Source organism: Mytilus edulis, chromosome 12 (assembly GCF_963676685.1).
Source record: "Mytilus edulis chromosome 12, xbMytEdul2.2, whole genome shotgun sequence".
Taxonomy (NCBI): Eukaryota; Metazoa; Mollusca; class Bivalvia; order Mytilida; family Mytilidae; genus Mytilus; species Mytilus edulis.
In genome coordinates this window covers 4,987,197-5,006,290 of record NC_092355.1, presented here as the reverse complement: position 1 = coordinate 5,006,290, position 19,094 = coordinate 4,987,197, and the positions used below count along the sequence as shown (strand labels likewise).

The window sequence follows — 19,094 nt, the reverse complement described above, 5'->3', positions numbered from 1 at the left end:
TTTCTAAATCCATAGGCTGTAATTTTGCCAAATACCAGCTGACCCAAACAAACAGCAAACTTGATCTGTAACTCATCATAGTAGACTCATATTTCAAATTTCAGCTCAATATCTCAAGCTTTGTAGAAAAAAAACCACCCGTTAAGTTAAAACCTGACAGACAGAGGGACTGACCGACGGAGTGAGTACTAGACCTGCTTTCACCACAGGTGATGCAGGTAAAAACATTCTAGCATAAAACTGCGGGAATAGTTATCCCCTAAATAGGACAGACTGACAGATAAGGGTTAAAAAATATGCAACTAAACTTCAAGTTGTGGGGCACAAATAGATTAAAATAAGCCATAAAACCTACTCTATGGACACTAGTGCTTCTGTCAGCTTCATGACACTCCATTTCACCTGCTTTGTGGTTCTCAATGCCATCCAAGTTGTTTTCCTTGTCATCCTCATCGCTCTCCTTTAAATTCAAATGAAATAGAAATTTCATTAATCTTTTAAAGAGAAACTAGTGAATATGCACAATTATAGGCTTAACATCCACCACTGATTTTAGGCAGTGCAGTACACCAAAAACTTTTAACTAATAGTACGAAAACAGTAGGTTCTTCACTGGACCAAAGACCTTTTTAACGGACATAATTTGATATTTTTTTAGATAAACTTACTGGACATCTAGTCAAGTTCATCAACAACTTTTACTGGACCAAACTTAATTTTACTGGACTTTTGCCAATTTCAATAGATCTTCAGGATGACTGCAAAAAACAGTTTTAAAGCTTTTGTCTATTTGTTTATATGAAGTGTTGGCTAATTTTTACTGGTCAAAATCAATTTTTGTAAGGAGGGGTCGCATAGCATGGCGTAGCCACCTCTTCCATTAGCACACATCCAGAAAATGAACATCATTATGAAATTATTTAGGCAGTACATTTGCAGTGCTGTGCTCAGTGAAAAGTCCCAATATTCAAAACTGCCAAAGTTTGAATTAATGTTTTTCCAAAATATAATACTGATTCAAATAGAAAGAACTGAATGTTTTACTGAGAACAAACAAAATATTGGACATTTAGTACCCGGTCAACACTGTTGTATACAGTATTTATCTCCAGTTTTATGATTATCTGATGATGCATTTATATGTGGTTTTATAGCTATTTTGCTTAACTTTCCTTTAAATTGTGAGTGATAATATGTCTAGTATCATAGATGCCAACCCTGTTTTAACACAATCAGTAACAAATTATCAAATTTTACGTATTTTTGAAAAGCTTTCAGTTATCATTCATAAACTTACATTTACCAATAAAAATTACTGACAAGTGGTTGTTAAGTGATGTGCACTAAAATTTGTCATTTAACATGTTGTCTGTAGCATTAAATAATTGTTCAGATGTTCTCGACTGGTACATTTTCGTTTTGTCAAGGAGAAGTAGAGAAAGGGGGAAGGCTACTTCATAAAATGCAAGTTTGCCTCTTCGGAAGTCAGTTAGTTACTCAACAATTGGTTGATAACTCTCGAGAATTCGAAAGCATTACATTGGCATTTTCTAAATACCAGACCAGGACGGAAAAGTAATGATAAAAATCTGTGTATTACAAATTTAAAATTGAACGACGATGATTGGTAATCTGTAACTATTCCACTTTGAATGTAATAGCGTAGTTTTTATCGCAAAATCGGAAAACTACGCCAAAATCATAATGGTTGGCATCTATGCAGTATCACTGTACAGAGCTCATACGAACATATAATCTCTAAGGCTGTCTTCAAGGGACGAGTGCAATGATAACCCATATATATTGGAAACGCTGGCAGAGATCAAAATAAGCTGTGAACTTTCATGATTTACCAAATGCAATTTTGAGTAAAACTCTGGTGCTGTCAAATTTCAGGTCTGTATTTCGTAAGGATTTCAAAGCTTTTGTGTTAACAACAAATTGTTAACAGGTGACAGAAGGATAAAGTGAAAACTATAGGGTGCCTGCAATGCAGGATGTATTATAAGCATTCTTATCAGAACTTACTATACTTGATGCACTGGGGACAGGTTCTAGTGCCAAAATGTACATTCGTCCCTGTGGGCTCATGGTTATCAAGGTAGTTGCATCAAACCTGACACTCTTGGAAACAAATGGTTTCTTGAGACTTTTATTTCCTGGCATAACCTAGATGAATAATATGGTTGATTTAAAAACTTAAGAATTAATAAAACATCACATATTCTTCTTATAGTGATTCTGGCTTCTGTCTTAAATTTGTATTACCAGTTATCTTATCTGGACCTTTGAGTCAATTATTAGTCCATGTGGACTAGTGCAAGCGAAATGCATACGTGTATTGAGTTTCATCATGATGGCATACTTCCTTCTTGAAAATTCAACTTCAACCTGTAGGTTTACCTGGTATATTAGCCCCCTTTTTATAAGTTCATTACACTGTGTTTAAAAGGCTATTATTTTTTATAAATTTAATCAATTAAATTAATTAAGTATTTCATCGTTACAAAAGTAATCAGAAGTCATACTTCATTTAAAAGTGAGCTAATGCATTTCCCTTTATCATACATAGTTGTTCACACCTGGAACGGTGAACCGTGATGGCTAGAATTCACTGATTGAAGATTAAAAGATCAGAATGGAATATATGCTCATCTTTTACTGTCATTATCCCATCACCTTTGAGGTATTTAAATACCTATTGCCTGACCAGAATAAATTTAAATTGTACAATAGGTATTGTGAGAGCTCATCAACAGGTGGTCATTTAACTACCCAGTAAAAAAATCTTCACTATTCCTAAAAGGTAAAATTTAAATGACTGATAGCTAGCTTGCTTTCCTCATGCATCATGACCAATGTCCAGAATAGACTATTCTATTTAGAGATGGGACATTTTAAGCCATTTCTTTTTGTGTCTCAAAATAGTCAAGATGGAAATTTCAATCAGTGAATTTAGTTTATAAAAAAGGCGATATATGTTTGCTTCATGGTGTTTTTAATGTGGGATGTATTTTAAGTTTTTGATCCTAAATGGAATTAAAGTGTTTGTGAAATGGATTTTTTTGGATAGCCCAATTATTTGTGAATAATTCTACAAGATGAATTATGTGTGGCGTAGTGTTTTCTAATGGGATATATTTTCATGTTATATTAAGATTCCTGAAATGGAATAGTAGTGATGCTAAGTTTCATTTGATATTAAGGATCTACTTCAATTGGAATTACTGTTTAAAAATTTATTTTCAATATATATCAAAAAAAAGTACAAATGGCTTAGTGAATAGAAATTTCAATGCTTTATTCTTCATTATGAAAGTGGGATTTACCAGCAATGATTTATTTGTGATTGTAAGCAAAATGAATAAATATACAATACATATCTTTATTAGAAAGAACAAATAGTGTATTTAATGTAAAATATCCCATACCTAAATAGAATAGTTCATTCAGGACATTAAACATGAGGAAAGCAAGCTAGCTACATGTATCATTCATTTAAATTCATTTAAATTAGCTCTGTCAAAAACAAACCAGGTAAATCTACAGGTAGTTAAATGACCACCTGTTGATAATAGCTCTCACAATACCTGTTGTACAATTTAAATGGACAAATTGTATTGACAATTTTTAAACTGGTCAGGCAATAGGTAGTTTACTACCACAAAGCTTATTGGATAGGCACAGTAATTATCTCGAGTTTAACCACGCATTCAACATTCACAAAGTGTCACATAATAAGGGCTATTCCATTTAAACATAGATCAACCCCAAGGAAGGCATTTTGAAACCACTTCTAGTGGTGGGTGCCCTTTTCAAAGTTTTGATGAGGACAATCCTTCAAAATTTGTAAAAATGCTTCTCTGGGTGGCTGCCCTATTGTCATAGTGCCTTCCTGGGGGTTGATGTATGTTTAAATGGAATAGCCCTAATACCCATTGTCAGAATCAAGCATGTATTTTTAATACACTATTGATCATGTCAGTTTCATTTGTTTGTTTAAAATATTTGTAGTAAAAACATCATAAAAATGTTCTATTGTATGATTAACTTTTATTACTAAATTTCATATAAAAAATCCGCATATAAATCCTACAATCTCATTTTAAAAGTTGTATGGCTATCACTTGTTTTTAGTTGGTTGATAGCTACACTAAAAGTCGTTGATGCACTTTAAATGCCCTTATCATATATATGGCTAACGAACAAGACTCAAATGAGATTTATTTCACTCCCAGCATGCAAAAAGACTTCAACTACGTCAAATTAGTCAGGAAGTTTGAAGGAATAAAATTAATAATTCCCCATTTTCTTCTTTATTAGTTTTAATTCAAAATAAAACTTGGTGAATATGTTTTTTTTATGGAATTATGAACATAAGATGATAAGTGAAAAAACGTGAAGTTTCCCTTTAATGCCACCCAACTGAAGTCAATTTTATCAGCCAAAACAACATAAAATGTTTGTTTTCTTTTTTTTGTGTCTTACAATGCCTGGTCTAACTAATTAACAATCAAACCAAGCAGCACCTAAGATCAATCAATACCTGCAGATATGCGAAACTGAAATCCCCAAAAAGTGAATTTATTTCACTCCTTACAGCATCTTCTTTGTCAACAGAAGAAAATGTAATTTTTCCCACCATGTTCCTCTTTGCCAACTCTGTTATCATGTTTGACGTAGGCATAGTGTAGGTGTCAAGATGTGATGATGTTGTGTGAGGCAGTATTACAACGTCTTTTGTGATAACTCGTCCCCTCCTCTTTCCCTTGACTTCAACCGCCACTGCCCTTGTGCGCTTGGGACGTCTAAGAACAGGCTGTTTAAAAATATTTCAAATGAAAATTTGTATTATCATGCCAACTTATTTATGACATCAATAAAAATGTATACAAATTTACAGTATAGCTGTCCTCTTTTGCAAAACACTGCCTGCCATGAGATTTTTTTTTATAGTATATATGGTAATAACTAGATCATGTAAAGGCCAGGTGAACAGAGACTGTAACCATTATTAATACTTAAGACATGTCTCCTGCCACAATTTTGTTGTTTTTTTACACATGATTTCCCTTGAAATAATATAATAATTAATGTAACTTACAAATAAATACTCAACTTACCATTACCATACTCACCATACTTGATTGCTGCACAAAGTCATCTTCAGACTCTGCCCTCAAAAGGGACAATGTAGCACTAGAATTCTGAAAACAAACATTCATCAAGCATTCTTAATATATTGCAAACAATACATGGAACCCTACTGGCTTCAATGGGTGCAGCTTGTTGATAAGACCACACAGGTTGAACCCTGAACAGTAAAGACAAGTATGGACTCGGACTAACACATGACTCGTCAAAAATCTGTATATCAAATCAATATTTTTAAGCTACATGAAAAAGAAGTTCTGAAAACAGATAGTTTGGGCTTTTTTCTAAGTCCAAGGACCTACAAATCATAAGACTAGAACCCAATTGAAACATTATCTGTAATTATTCATAAAAAGACAAAGTGAAATTACAGACTGTTTATCATTTGTAAGTTTGTTAAAATATTAAAACATCAATTGACATGACTAATTGGCTCAATAAACACTAAAACAGTAAATGTTATGTAATCATGACACACCCCAATCCGTTAATCTGCAGTGGTTTCTTGTCACGTATCAAATAGTCTACTGATTGAGGTGGCACCCAACACTTTCACTACAATAAATTTGGCTCATTTAATTTTCATAAAATTTTGTCAAAGTATTTTCTGTGACACTTTAACTAAAATATGAAAATATAAAAAAATTGAACCAACCGTTTTGTCAGAAAAATTACACTGGTTATATAGCAATTTGACAAACACCAATTTTGATCAATCGGAAAAGCTTAATATTCCTTTTACAACACAACATAATTAAAATGTTTAGCCGATTTTACAGAGTTATCTCCCTGTAGTGTTAGGTACCACCTTAACAACAAAACACAACACCTACAGCATTAGATGCTCTTTTGATCAAGTCATTTCTTTCATATAATTGTGTAACTGTTTTAACAAGCCTGCACGTGAATTGGCTCAATGACACTAATTGCATATCTAAAAACTATACTCATAAAGTTAACATGCTAACATTCCTAAGGTTCATGTATAATGAAAGCCGTAAAAGGGGACGGGCGTCAATTATAGAACTAGCATATGCAAATATTATAAATCATTGATGTAATAGAACTTAAAATGTACTAAGAAAGTTCAAGGTAGATATTAATTGTCAGGAAAATATGACACAACATGCTTTTGTATTTAACTTTTTTCACTTTATAATTGTAAAATGGTAATTTTAAAACAGTCGATGTGGATTTAGTTGGTAATTAAATCGCAAGAAAAAGACAGCAAGAAAATAACCTGGTTTACAGTATTTGTGTAATTAATAAATTCTCTAAGTCCAAAGACCATAACTTCACCAAAAATCATCAGACCAGGACATAATTCAAAACTGATCTGTAACTAGTCATAATAAAACTATAAACCTGACGCTGAAAAGTATAGAAAACTGATAATTTTTGTGGAAGTCCTTATTAGTAGGACCACAACAACAAAAAATCATCCTACATAAACCAAATTTGAACTTGATCTGTAACTGGTCATGTTTATTAAACTATATACCAAATATCAAATCAATATCTTCAAGCACGATTTAAAAAAGTGTGGAAAACTGATTTGCGGTGACTGATGGACAGACAGACGTGAAAACATACTAGCTCTTGATGAAGTTTAAGAATTAAGATAAAATTTAAAAAAACAAATTTTTTTGATTTGTCCAAAGAACATGAATGTCAACGCCTAAAAAAAGTTTGGTGAACAGGATATTGACATTCCACCTTAATGAAAGTTGCAAAAACACACATTACAAACCCTCATGCTGACGCTGTATGCACGTTTTTTAATCATTCCCATGGACAGTTCTTACGTTTTAGTTCACAAAAATGTAACACTGAAATTCAATGAAATTATATAAACTAGAGGCGCCTAGGAACCTGAATCCCTCAACTAATTACCTTAACCTACATGTTTCAGGGGCCATAACTCCAACATCTGTCAACCGATCTTTCTGAAAATCTTAACAATCATTTTGTGCAGAATACTCTAAGAAACAATCATGCAAACTATTGGATGCAAGGTGATTGCAAAAGCTCACCCTACCTTTGAGGAAGGCGAGCTAAAAATGTCTGGAAAATAGAGTACAACTCATGCTAAACATCAAATTTCAAACCATTCTCATGGACATGGAAAATTCCAAAGTATTAGCTGAGGAAAATATGCAGGACATACATTAGCACCTACAGACAGAACAGAAGGTAAAACTTACATCAACCCATCAAGACGGGGCAATAAAAGGCGGCATAAAATAAGCAATTATCTTACCATCCTTGCCGATGGTATACGTAAACGGCTTGGGGAAAAGATCTGCCTTGGATGTGACTGCTTTGAGCTCTCAGTCTGTGATGCAATCTGTGACTGTCTCTCTGGTTGAGTTACTTCAGACTGTATTGACAAAGCATCTGATGCTGATGAAGATTGAGTGGCAAGCAATGGTTGAATAGTCTGCAGGAACTGGCAGAAAAAGGATAGATAGAACATTAAATATTTAATTAGTAAAATTTAAACTAATAAATTAATAGGGAATATGCCGGAAGGACAGACAGATGGACATACAGATGGACAAGGGTAAATCTTAATGCCCCTGTCATCTTACGGGGGGTGGGGGTGCATACGAAACTCTATAAATATAGATCTTTGCCTCTTTGCTAAGCTTCTGCACCATTCACTTAAAATGATTCAATTTATGTCCCAAACCATTTCCTGTTCATTTATAGGATATTCAAACTACAACTCGGGGAAAATAAATAAATGAAGAATGTGTATTAAAGGACTTGGATGTCCATGCGGGCAAAATGGATTGAATCATGCATAATCGGGACAAGAACAAAATGGAAAAGGAGAATTACTCAGGAACAGTGAAAGTGACGCCACCCAAATAGGAACAAGATCTGTGTTTTATGGTACTTAGCATTTCATATACTATCTTTTCTCAGGTAAAAAGGGGCACAACTCAAGAACGGCAAAAGTGACAGTACCTAAATTTGAACCTGATCTGTATTGTGTACATTGTAGTACGTAATAAACATTTGTGTATAAGTTTTAAATCATTTGCCTTGGTTGAGGCAAACATTAGTTATAGAACAGGACCCAACTATTTTTCATATATACATGTACATAAAGACAAGGGTAAAGCTTAATGCCCCCGTCAATGTACAGGGGGGGGATAAGAACAGTATGGTCCCATACATGTAACTCCAACAAAATTGGTTGATATTAAAATGGAGGTGCAGTATGATGTAGTACTTATGGAAACTAGCGATCCTGAAAAATTTAAAGAAATCGGATTAGTGGTCGATGAGGAATTGCATCCACAAAATGTTCCCTTAGTGTACAATAATAAGAAATAGTCAATTAGTCACATAACTCCGACAAAAGGGGTCAGTTCAACAACAACAAAATATGCGATACATAGTAATGGTGGCCTCTAAGTAAGATTCCAAGGATAACAGCAATTATGTAAAGGCATTGTTTGATAAACCATGCACCCTTAGAATCGGTACTGCGTCTATCTGGCCCACAGTAAATGTTTCAGTGCGTTCTTTATCATTTTACTGTGTCAATGAAGCCAAGTGGCAGCCTAAAGTGATCCCTGAAAGTTTGGACAGAATTTCAGTTATCAAAATTGTTGGTTTAGGCAGACTTTAATGTACAAACAAATTACTCTGTCTCATGGTGTTCAGTTTCATTCATATATTAAATTCTTACCTGTCCAAATTGTTGCAACAACACACTGTTGTTAGCAGGTGGTGGAGGATCATTATTCTCATTCATCACAACTCAATTGTTCGGCAAAGCTTTCTTTGAAAATAAAAAAAAAATTTTTTTATGCATTCAATAGGAAAATCTACTAAAAATTATCAATTACAATTTCAGAATCTATACAACTGATTATCCATGACGATTACTTGCTCAAGAGCCTTTTAATTTTTATAATTTGTTTGCCAACACAAAAATATAATTGATTCTAAATTTTGAGGGAAAAAAATATTCAAAGGAAGAAGAAAAAATATTCTGAGGGAGGATGCATACCATAAAAATAATGTTAAGAGGGTGGTGAAGGGTTATATTCGTGCAAGGTTTCCAACTGTTTTAATTTACTGTGTTTTCGTGTTTAGACATTTTATTTCTCCTTTTCTTGTGTTAGGGTCAGTGTGTGTGCTTCGTGTTTCCCCTTAAATATTTCCCATTTTTCGTGTCAGTTAGCTTCAATTTCTCGTGCTTAAAATATCACACATTTGATTGAAAAGTAGGCCAGAAATGATTTATAAGTCAGCCCAGCACTAAAATGTGACTCAAAGTATCCATGATCATTGATAATGACTGCATGATCTCCAATAATGGCTGAATAATAACTTCTATCACTTATTGCTTTAATATTTATGATCTTATTTCTCGTTTCACAATTTTATTTCACATGTTTCGTGTTCAGTTCCCCCCTGTTAAGTTTGAAAAAATAATTTGTTGTGACGTGTCTTAAAAATAAATATTTGGCCAGAAAAAAAAACATGACCCCCCCCTTTTAAAGTTAAATGATCAGTCCCTTCTGTAGGAAGAGTTCATGTGTTTTCGTTATTTTTTGTTTATTTTTTACAACAATCACCATTATTTTTTTTCCGCCTCGCTCTACTCGGCAGCAATACACTCCATTATTTAAAGAAGGCCATCGTCATTTGCCGGCTCAACGAAATGTCCTTTGTAATCTCTATCAGTGTTATCAGTTCTCGACAATGTAACAAACTTTTTTCCAGTTGGGCCAGTTCTTCAAATAAATGTGGTCAAAGTTGATTGTGTTAATTTAGTAGATACTTGTATCCCCTTATCCTCACGATGTTCTCTTGCGTAAATAAAAAAAAATCATAACATCCGTTGTTGTGCTCAATTTTGACATTGTGTGCAAAAGGTCATCAGTTCTTGATAGTTGTCAAAAGTATAGTATGGTATGCATGTTTGATATTAATAGAAGATTTAAAATTACTCAAATTGAAGAAAAATATCAATTAGTATCATTTGTCTCTAGAAATGAATAATAATTTTTTTTTAGCCTTATTGGTCAATTTAGACATCTTTAACAGATATCCTAGGAATTATCTCTCAAGGACAAAAATAAAATATATGCATTGAATATTTATAATTATCTTTAATACATATTTTAGATGGTTTTAAATTAATAAACCAATTCTTATGTGTTATAAGATGTTGTCACAGCTGTTATTAATTTTTACTGTCATAGTAACAATATTTAAGGGCATTACTTTTCCGATAATTGAATTGGATTAAATTTAAAAGTTCATAAGATATGATATTTAAAAACTTGCTAGGCCAAAATTAAAAATATGTTTGTTTCCCTTTCCCCCCCCCCCCCCCCCCCCTTTCCTGAAAATAATTTGTTTCAATTTTTGGAAAGTGCTTGAAAGCTGAAGGATTGATAATCTAAATAAAATTAAATACAATAAAATTGAGCACAAACAATGGACCACTTTCGAGTTCATCCGTCACCGGCAAAAACTCGTCAATTATGCACTCCTTTATGACGTCACTTACCAGATAGAGGAGCTCGCCTGTATCCCTGCACTATTTACGTTCATCAAGCGTCTTAGTGATCGTCTTTGTGCAGGATAAACTAGAAATAATGGTTGCTCTGTAGGTACTTACTGACAATTCCCTAATGACAGCAGTGTTGATTGTCAATTTTGAGAATTCAATTTGCCGAATAATTCGTACAATATAGAATTATAGTTTTCCAACCACTCTCTCAACATTGGGAGGAAGTGACGACGCCCCTAAACGCAAAAATGACGGTGATAAAGGCGCGTATAATTGACGAGTTTTTTCCAGTGACGGATGAACTTGAAAGTGGTCTATTCATGTGACCATGCTATGACAATCACTACCAGTTCAAAAAAAAAAAAAAAAAAGAACCTGCCTTCCTGGTCTGTTTACAAAGGGTAGACCCGGGGGAGGGGAAACAGACATTCTTTTAAATGTGGTTTTATTTAGGGACTGTTCAATATTTATCTGCGAGATTGGCATGTGCAAACTTGGGCAGGGCAAAATCATTTTTTACTAAGAATAGTGACAGGGGCAGACCCTAGCTTTTTTGTTGGGAAAAATCAAACTGTTAATGGGGGACTCAACCTTATTTCTATTAATTTATATATAAAATATTCAATTAACATTTTAATATATATAAAACATTAAATATTTCATTAACTTTATCAACAACTAAACTCCAAGAGGTGAACCAACGCCTGTGTGAATCATTTCGATAGAGTCCCTGAAGTGGATACCTTGATATGCCGGGTTGTCAAATTATGCAAATGAATGCAACATTTAAATAATACTCCAAATTGACAACAACACTTCAAATGGTCTGCAATTTTATTTGCTGTGGTCTACATGTATCGCCTGCAAGGCAGGCTTCATCAGGACAATTTTTATACAGAAATTCATCCCTGAAGTACTCAAAGTGGTGCATTAAATTTGACGTCATGGTGAGAGAAACAATGAAAAGTGAAATTAGCAATAGAGTTCTAAATAGATAAGATAAATATAGAAAATTAAAGTTTCTTTACAATGTAAATTGAGTTCGTTTTACTATTATATGATACATGAAATTGTTCTAAAGCCTAGCTTGGTATCTAATTTGAAGTGTTGTTGTCAATTTGGAGTATTATTTATCAACAATTGTTTCCTATCAAATAGTTTAATTCCATTTGCATTTAACTTCAAATTTTCAAATCTTGTGTTAAGTAATCACAAAATGTAATATTTAGGACTAATTTGCATGGAGTATGCTTGTAAAGGTCTGTAACAATCTTATGACTTGAAAAAAATAACAGTTGCTATCACTGACAGTCATGATTTACTGAAAACAATTGTAGAATTTGCCTATTCAACATGTAGTATATATCTCTAAATGAGTTAAGATTTTACATGTATTGTAAGAACAGTATAAACATGACATAATGGCCTTATTCTATGAAAATCTCAGGTCATTTTATGAAGTTACAGAAATTCTCAAAGTTGACTATTAGTATCTGAATTTAGTCCTAACTGAAAATTCTCATTTTCTCTTTTGATTTAAAAGGATAAAATTTGACACCAATAAATATAAATGAAAAACAAATTTTCCAATATGTACATGATGTAAGAACAGTATAAAAATATTGAAAAAGGAGACAAGTTGTATGAAAATCTCACATAATTTTTTAGAGGGGACAATAAATGAGCATTTCTGACTGTCAACAGTTTGGTGGTGCATTCTATAATGAATTTTCTTTTTTTTCTTTTTTTATATTATAATTTTCTTTATTGAAAAGCACTTTACGCCCATATGGACCAATGGCTTAAAACATTATACATAATATACAGTTAACATAAAACAATGAAAATAAACAACGGAGACACTTTGAACTATAATTTGTCTTTTTTTTAAATCAATATATATATAAGAGATTCAAATTATATCAAGGACTCCCTGCCCTCAGTGTTAGTGATTTTTTTAAAAAGGAGCCTAATTTGCAAGTGTCCTGTTTTGTTTCAGGATTGAGGATATGTTTTAATTTATCTATATCATTTAAGTTATTATATTTATTTTCATTTAAAAATTCTTTTCTTAAATGTTCCTTTATTTTACATTTAAAAAAGAAATGAAACTCATCATCTAGTACATCACAATGTGTACATAGTCTTAAATCTCTGGGAATTTTCCTGTATAGATCTTCCAGTTTCTATTAATCAGCAGTGGTCACTTATTTGAAATTTAGAAATTAGTTGTCTATATTCAAAGTTTTGAGAAAGTAGGTATGGTTCAAAGTTATAGCTTTTCTTTATTTTTTTAAAAAGTTGGAGTTTGCTATTCTTTTGTAAATTTAATATTTTATCATTATATAAATTTTCATAGGAGTTTTCTAGATTTTGTTTGTATATTAGCCTATTATTTTTATCCTTATTTTGGTTAACAATTTCTAAATCATTTTGACTTCTGACATGATTTACATAGGAGTACCAAGAATAAATACCTGCATTATGTAAAGTTTTTGCCAAATTTAGTGTCTCTTTTAGTAAGGGACTAGTTTCTTCCCTTAATAGTCTATCATGAAAAAGAAGAGTTTGTCTTTTTATAAAGCAATCAATAGGGTAGCTGCCTAATTCAGATCGAGCAGCTATATTTCAAGAGCATTTTTTTGCTCCTAAAGTTAACTTATTAAATTTATTTAGTACTTTATCAGGTGGACTTTTGTCAATGAAATTAAGAGTATCTACTTTTTTGTTATTTTTATCTCCTTTAATTGAAGCTTAATAAAAGGATGAGTATGCATCCATATACCATATTTCACTGTTATAAGTTAATATAGGTCTGACGAGTGAGTTAAATAAATGGTTTGACAAATTTACAGGAGTCTGATGAATCGAATTACAATATGTTTTTATAGAATACATTACTTTCATAGATTTTTTGGCTAATTCTTGTGCTGAATGAATAAGATTTCCATTCTGACTAATAATATTACCATGAAATTTAAATCCAGTGCAAACACAAATACCACTCTATAGAGGGATAATTTTATCCCTCTAAAGAAGGTTTATCCCTCTATACAGGTATAATCACCATCCAGGGGGGTTTGTTCCCAACCTGTTAAAATCATAGTTTTAGTTTTTTTTCAATTTACAGTTACCTGCCATTTATCACAGTATTGAGACAAATGGTTTAAACTTGACTGAAGACCCTCTTTAGTTTCAGACATTATCAAAATATCATCAGCAAATAGGAGACTTCGAATATTTGTCTTCTATTTTCAAGGGATCACAGTCATCCTGTTTAAAAATTTGAGGTAGATCATTTATGAAAATGTTGAATAGGGTGGGACTTAAATGAGAGTCCATAGAAAAAAAAGTATACCGAAAATATATTTTTAAATGATTTTGATAACTATATAACATACATAAATTGGTGGTATACATGTACTCCACCTCCAGCTTATTTGGTGATTCTCAGGTACATATGATTTCAAAAAAGAGAAACAAGCTTAGAATTATAGATTTTTTTTTGTAATAAATGGCAACTAATTTTTTTACAGAAATGTTTAGATGGGCGGTGAAAACATGTGCGATTTCGCGAAATTCGTATAAAACAACTGACGTCGGATGTATCCTATTTATATATACATTACACAGTGTTAGCCAAAGAAGGACGTCATATTAGAATAAACAATATTGTACAAAATGTCCTATATTTGCTATATACATACTTAATAAGGTATCTATACTTACTTTTCAGTCTTTTGCAGAATAGCGCATAATCCATATGATGTATCCTTGAACCTGCGAGACCCGCGGTTACTATATCCAATGAGAGGCCTTCTTACTTCTTCGTGATGAGAGAATTCATTTGCATACAAAATTGAGTTTTGTGATACAAAATTGAGTTTTGTGATACAAAATTGAGTTTTGTAACACAAAATAGACTTCTTTGTTAAATTTTCACTTCTGTTTAACAAAACTCAAAAATAAACACAAAATTAAATTTTGTCACAACAAAAATGACTTTTGTCATTACAAAAATGACTTTTGTCATGACAAAAATGACTTTTGTCATGACAAAAATGAATTTTGTCGACAAAAATGAATTTTGTCATTACAAAATTCACTTCTGTGTCACAAAAGTCAATTTTGTCCACACAAAAATAAACACAAAATTGAATTTTGTGTGACAGAAGTCAATTTTGTCATGACAAAAATGAATTTTGTGACAGAAGTCAATTTTGTCATGACAAAAATGAATTTTGTGACACAAAAATGAATTTTGTCATGACAAAAATGACTTTTGTCATGACAAAAATGAATTTTGTCGACAAAAATGAATTTTGTCATTACAAAAGTCATTTTTGTCATGACAAAATTCATTTTTGTCATGACAAAATTGACTTCTGTCACACAAAATACAATTTTGTGAATTCTGTGAAGACAAAATTGACTTTTGTGACACAAAATTGACTCTTGTGGCACAAAATTGACTTTTGTGTTAAATTTTCATTTCTAACGATTTAACAAAACTCAATTTTGTCTACACAAAAATAAACACAAAATTGAATGTTGTGACAAAATCTCAGTTTTGTATGCAAATTAGTTCACAGAATCCAAACCAAACCTGTTTTGCATACAAAATTGACTTTTGTCGCCCAATATTCAAATTAGGTAACAAAAGTAAAGTCTGTGTTACAAAAATGAATTTTGTCATGACAAAACTAACTTTTGTCCACCGAAAGATAATTTTGTATGACAAAATTGAAATTTGTAGTATGCTACAAATTTTGTTAAACTGAACTCGTTTTTGTTGAACAAAACTCACTTTTGTCCGTACAAAATTGAATTTTGTCGACAAAACCACAAGAGTCCCATTCGGCGCCCCGTATTACATGCAATATTAACTGAAATGAAGCTTAAACCAAGTTGTATCAATGTTACATATGAAAATTAATGAAAAATGCTTGATTTTATTCATAATCAGGCTCTGATTTGTAGTGATTTAGCTGATTTTTTAAAGATTTTACCACGCCTTACAACCCAGAAATAGAGTGTCCGTTACCATGGCAACCACTCATATTTTCCTACTCAAATTATGTTTTTGAGCAGTATGTGGTTACTGCTTCTTCTGGGCCATTTATAGATAAAATCTTATTTCTAAAGTCTGAAGACTTCTTTTTAGAAAATGTGAATATCTGTTCAATTTGGACAATTAAAAAAGATAAAAACTTCACTACATTCTCGCCTCATGTACATATTTATATATGAAACTAGAAATATATTAAAAGTACACAACAACTCATATCTGCCAGCTTTATTGCAAATCAAAACATAAAATAACCTTTTTATAGCGGACTATACAGTATTGTGGGTTTTTTTTCTTCATCATCATCGGTTGCCTATAATTGCTTACACCCACTTCATATAAACTTGGAGGATAGTTGTCTCATTGGTAATCATACCACATCTTCTTACTTTTATTTGAAAAATTTCTTATACAGTTCACTTTAAGCATTACCAAAAGAACCACATGCGTTTAATTTTTAAATATAAACCAAGGTTTACATATTTTTTAAAAACATTAAAGATTTATATTGCAAAAGGTGAATGTTTGTTTAACGTTCTGGTTTTTTTACTTGGGACCTTTGTATACCGGTCCTTTGATTGAATGCCAATAAATAAATATGTTTGCCTTAATTGTCTGTCCACTTTGTTGAAATTCAGAAACTTTGCTTTGAATGCTTGTGATAAATACATGTGTTTTTTTTGTTGTCCTGTATACATTAATGAAAATTAGAACCGTACCTTTGAATTCTAATAATAACGTACGTTTGCCTTACCAGTCTGCTTTATTGAAAATCAGAAACGTTGCTTTAATTTGTCATATTTACCTACGTGTTTTCTCATCTGAATACAGTGTTGAAAACAAGGACCTTTAATTCCTTTGGATTCTAATAAATCCCCATGTTTTCTTACCTATTTATTTTGTCAAAAATCAAAACCTTTCCTTTCATTACTAGTGATATATTTTTATTTCTTTCCTTTATACATTGTTGAAACTGATTGGAACATTCCGGACCCTTGATTTCCAATAAATTGATATATTTGTTTTTATCTGTATATGAATATTGTCGAAAAGCAGGACCTTTGCTTTGAATTCTAATAAATACATTTGTCTTCTTACCTGTATATATTATTGAAAATCATAACCGTACCTTTGAATTCTAATAAATCCGCATTTTGTTTGGGAACGACCATTTAACTTCCCGGGTGTGGGGGGTGTTTTTGTTAAAAAAAAATATTCTGATCCCCAATGATGCAAAACAATATTCTGGTCAAGCAGATGACAAATCAAAAACATTATGAATGCTATTTCCCTCATACCTCATAATGTCGAAGTTAAAAAAAAAATAATCTGATTGATTGCGTCGAAAAACTAAATACATTTGTTTGTGCTTCGTGCGAATTTTTTTTTAGCTTGAAGTAAAATGGTTGCTACCGTAGTAGCTTACCTATTTACATAGTCGAAAATCAGGACATTTGCTTTGAATTCTAATAAATACACATGTTCCTTACCTGTAGACACGGATAAGTAATATCTGATTCCATCATCCACTCTTGACTGTTTGATCCGCAACTGTTTTCTTATTAAGTATATTTACTTTTATATGGTTACGTATTATTGCATTCTCATTGGATATCAACTGAGCTAACATCATAGCAATTTTAATGCATATTTAAAAAAACAAATTTGTTTAATATGACTGCGATTACCGAGTAATTGCAGAAAATTAAGGTTGATTTGCAGTTTTTAATCTCGCTAATTGGAATATTTTCACCTACTTACCAACCACCTGTTTTTGCCTCTTCCCATTTTTTAATTTCTATTTCGTGATTTCTACGCAATATTGTAAAAACATATCTAATTTTGGAAACTAAATAATTACCAGTTTTCTAGATAAATACACACACACTTATCACCTATATTTTTGCGTATTATTGAATGACGGGATAGGTTTTTAAATATTTATTATATCTTATTTGTCTACTTTTTTCTCTCTTGTAAAATCAGTTTTAACCCACTATTTTCGCCGGAAAATGCCACACAGAGGAAGGACTAGGAAAGTTGTGTTTCCCTAGGTCGGTTGATTGATAGCGTTTCCCTATGTCGGTTGATTGATAGGAAAGTTGCGTTTTCCCTAGGTCGGTTGATTGATAGGAAAGTTGTGTTTCCCTAGGTCGGTTGATTGATAGCGTTTCCCTAGGTCGGTTGATTGATAGCGTTTCCCTATGTCGGTTGATTGATAGGAAAGTTGCGTTTCCCTGTGTCGGTTGATTGATAGGAAAGTTGTGTTTCCCTAGGTCGGTTGATTGAAAGCGTTTCCCTAGGTCGGTTGATTGATAGCGTTTCCCTATGTCGGTTGATTGATAGGAAAGTTGCGTTTCTGTAGGTCGGTTGATTGATAGGAAAGTTGCGTTTCCCTAGGTCGGTTGATTGATAGCGTTTCCCTAGGTCGGTTGATTGTTAGCGTTTCCCTGTGTCGGTTGATTGATAGGAAAGTTGCGTTTCCTTAGGTCGGTTGATTGATAGCGTTTCCCTAGGTCGGTTGATTGATAGCGTTTCCCTATGTCGGTTGATTGATAGGAAAGTTGCGTTTCCCTAGGTCGGTTGATTGATAGGAAAGTTGCGTTTCCCTAGGTCGGTTGATTGATAGGAAAGTTGCGTTTCCCTAGGTCGGTTGATTGATAGCGTTTCCCTAGGTCGGTTGATTGATAGCGTTTCCCTAGGTCGGTTGATTGATAGCGTAGGATCGTGTCCGTTATTATGGACTTTCCACTTTTAAATCATGTTAATTTGCCTTGAACTTTGAACACTTTGAAATCTGGGTTTTAAATTTCTTTTTCTTTTCAATCAATTCATGTTTCAAACTGAAGTAATACAAAGTATAAAAAGAAAGAGATTTTGAAGAAATTTTCAAAAGTGAAAGTTGTTGTTCTCTTTACCAAAACATATTTAAAAAAAAACATAATAAAACCTCACAAACAAAGTATAAAAGTCTGTACGAACAATGTGTATTTTTGATCTCTATAAAGGAAATTTGGTATGATTGACAATAAGACCAGAATCCACCATAGAACATGCAAGAAACGTGGACGAAAGGAAATATTCGTCACCGTACGTCCTTCAACGCCTGGTGTAGTATACTGTCTTAGGTTAGGTTTACAGTGTGTAAATAATTATAAAAAAATAAGGAGACCCAAATTACGTGAATATTCAGTATTTTCCTTTGTATATGTACTTTAAAGAACAATTTCATTCTCACCATACGATTCTTAAATTGTATTCTACCCTCGGGGGACTGCGTCAATACTCAATCTTCAACTTTATATTTGTTTGGCTTTTTAACTATTTTGA

The 19,094-nt window shown here is 32.4% G+C and overlaps 1 protein-coding gene across 4 annotated transcripts in view; it reads right to left on the bottom strand.

Annotated features, from left to right (window-relative positions):
• The window catches only part of LOC139499531 (uncharacterized), a 38,271-nt gene extending 23,635 nt beyond the window's left edge, over window positions 1–14,636 (bottom strand). Inside the window, exons 1-7 of one of the 4 annotated variants that reach the window (XM_071288247.1) lie at window positions 14,426–14,636; window positions 8,858–8,950; window positions 7,415–7,603; window positions 5,124–5,207; window positions 4,547–4,819; window positions 2,029–2,169; window positions 356–460 (exon numbers count right to left, since the gene is read on the bottom strand). In XM_071288247.1, coding sequence (XP_071144348.1) covers window positions 356–460; window positions 2,029–2,169; window positions 4,547–4,819; window positions 5,124–5,207; window positions 7,415–7,603; window positions 8,858–8,923 — 858 coding nt within the window. In that variant the 5' untranslated portion in view covers window positions 8,924–8,950; window positions 14,426–14,636. Of the gene's footprint in view, window positions 1–355; window positions 461–2,028; window positions 2,170–4,546; window positions 4,820–5,123; window positions 5,208–7,414; window positions 7,604–8,857; window positions 8,951–9,752; window positions 10,272–14,425 lie in introns of those variants that run through there. The other 3 variants (XM_071288249.1, XM_071288248.1, XM_071288250.1) reach the window with 3 other exon arrangements.
• Window positions 14,637–19,094: the final 4,458 nt, after the last annotated feature.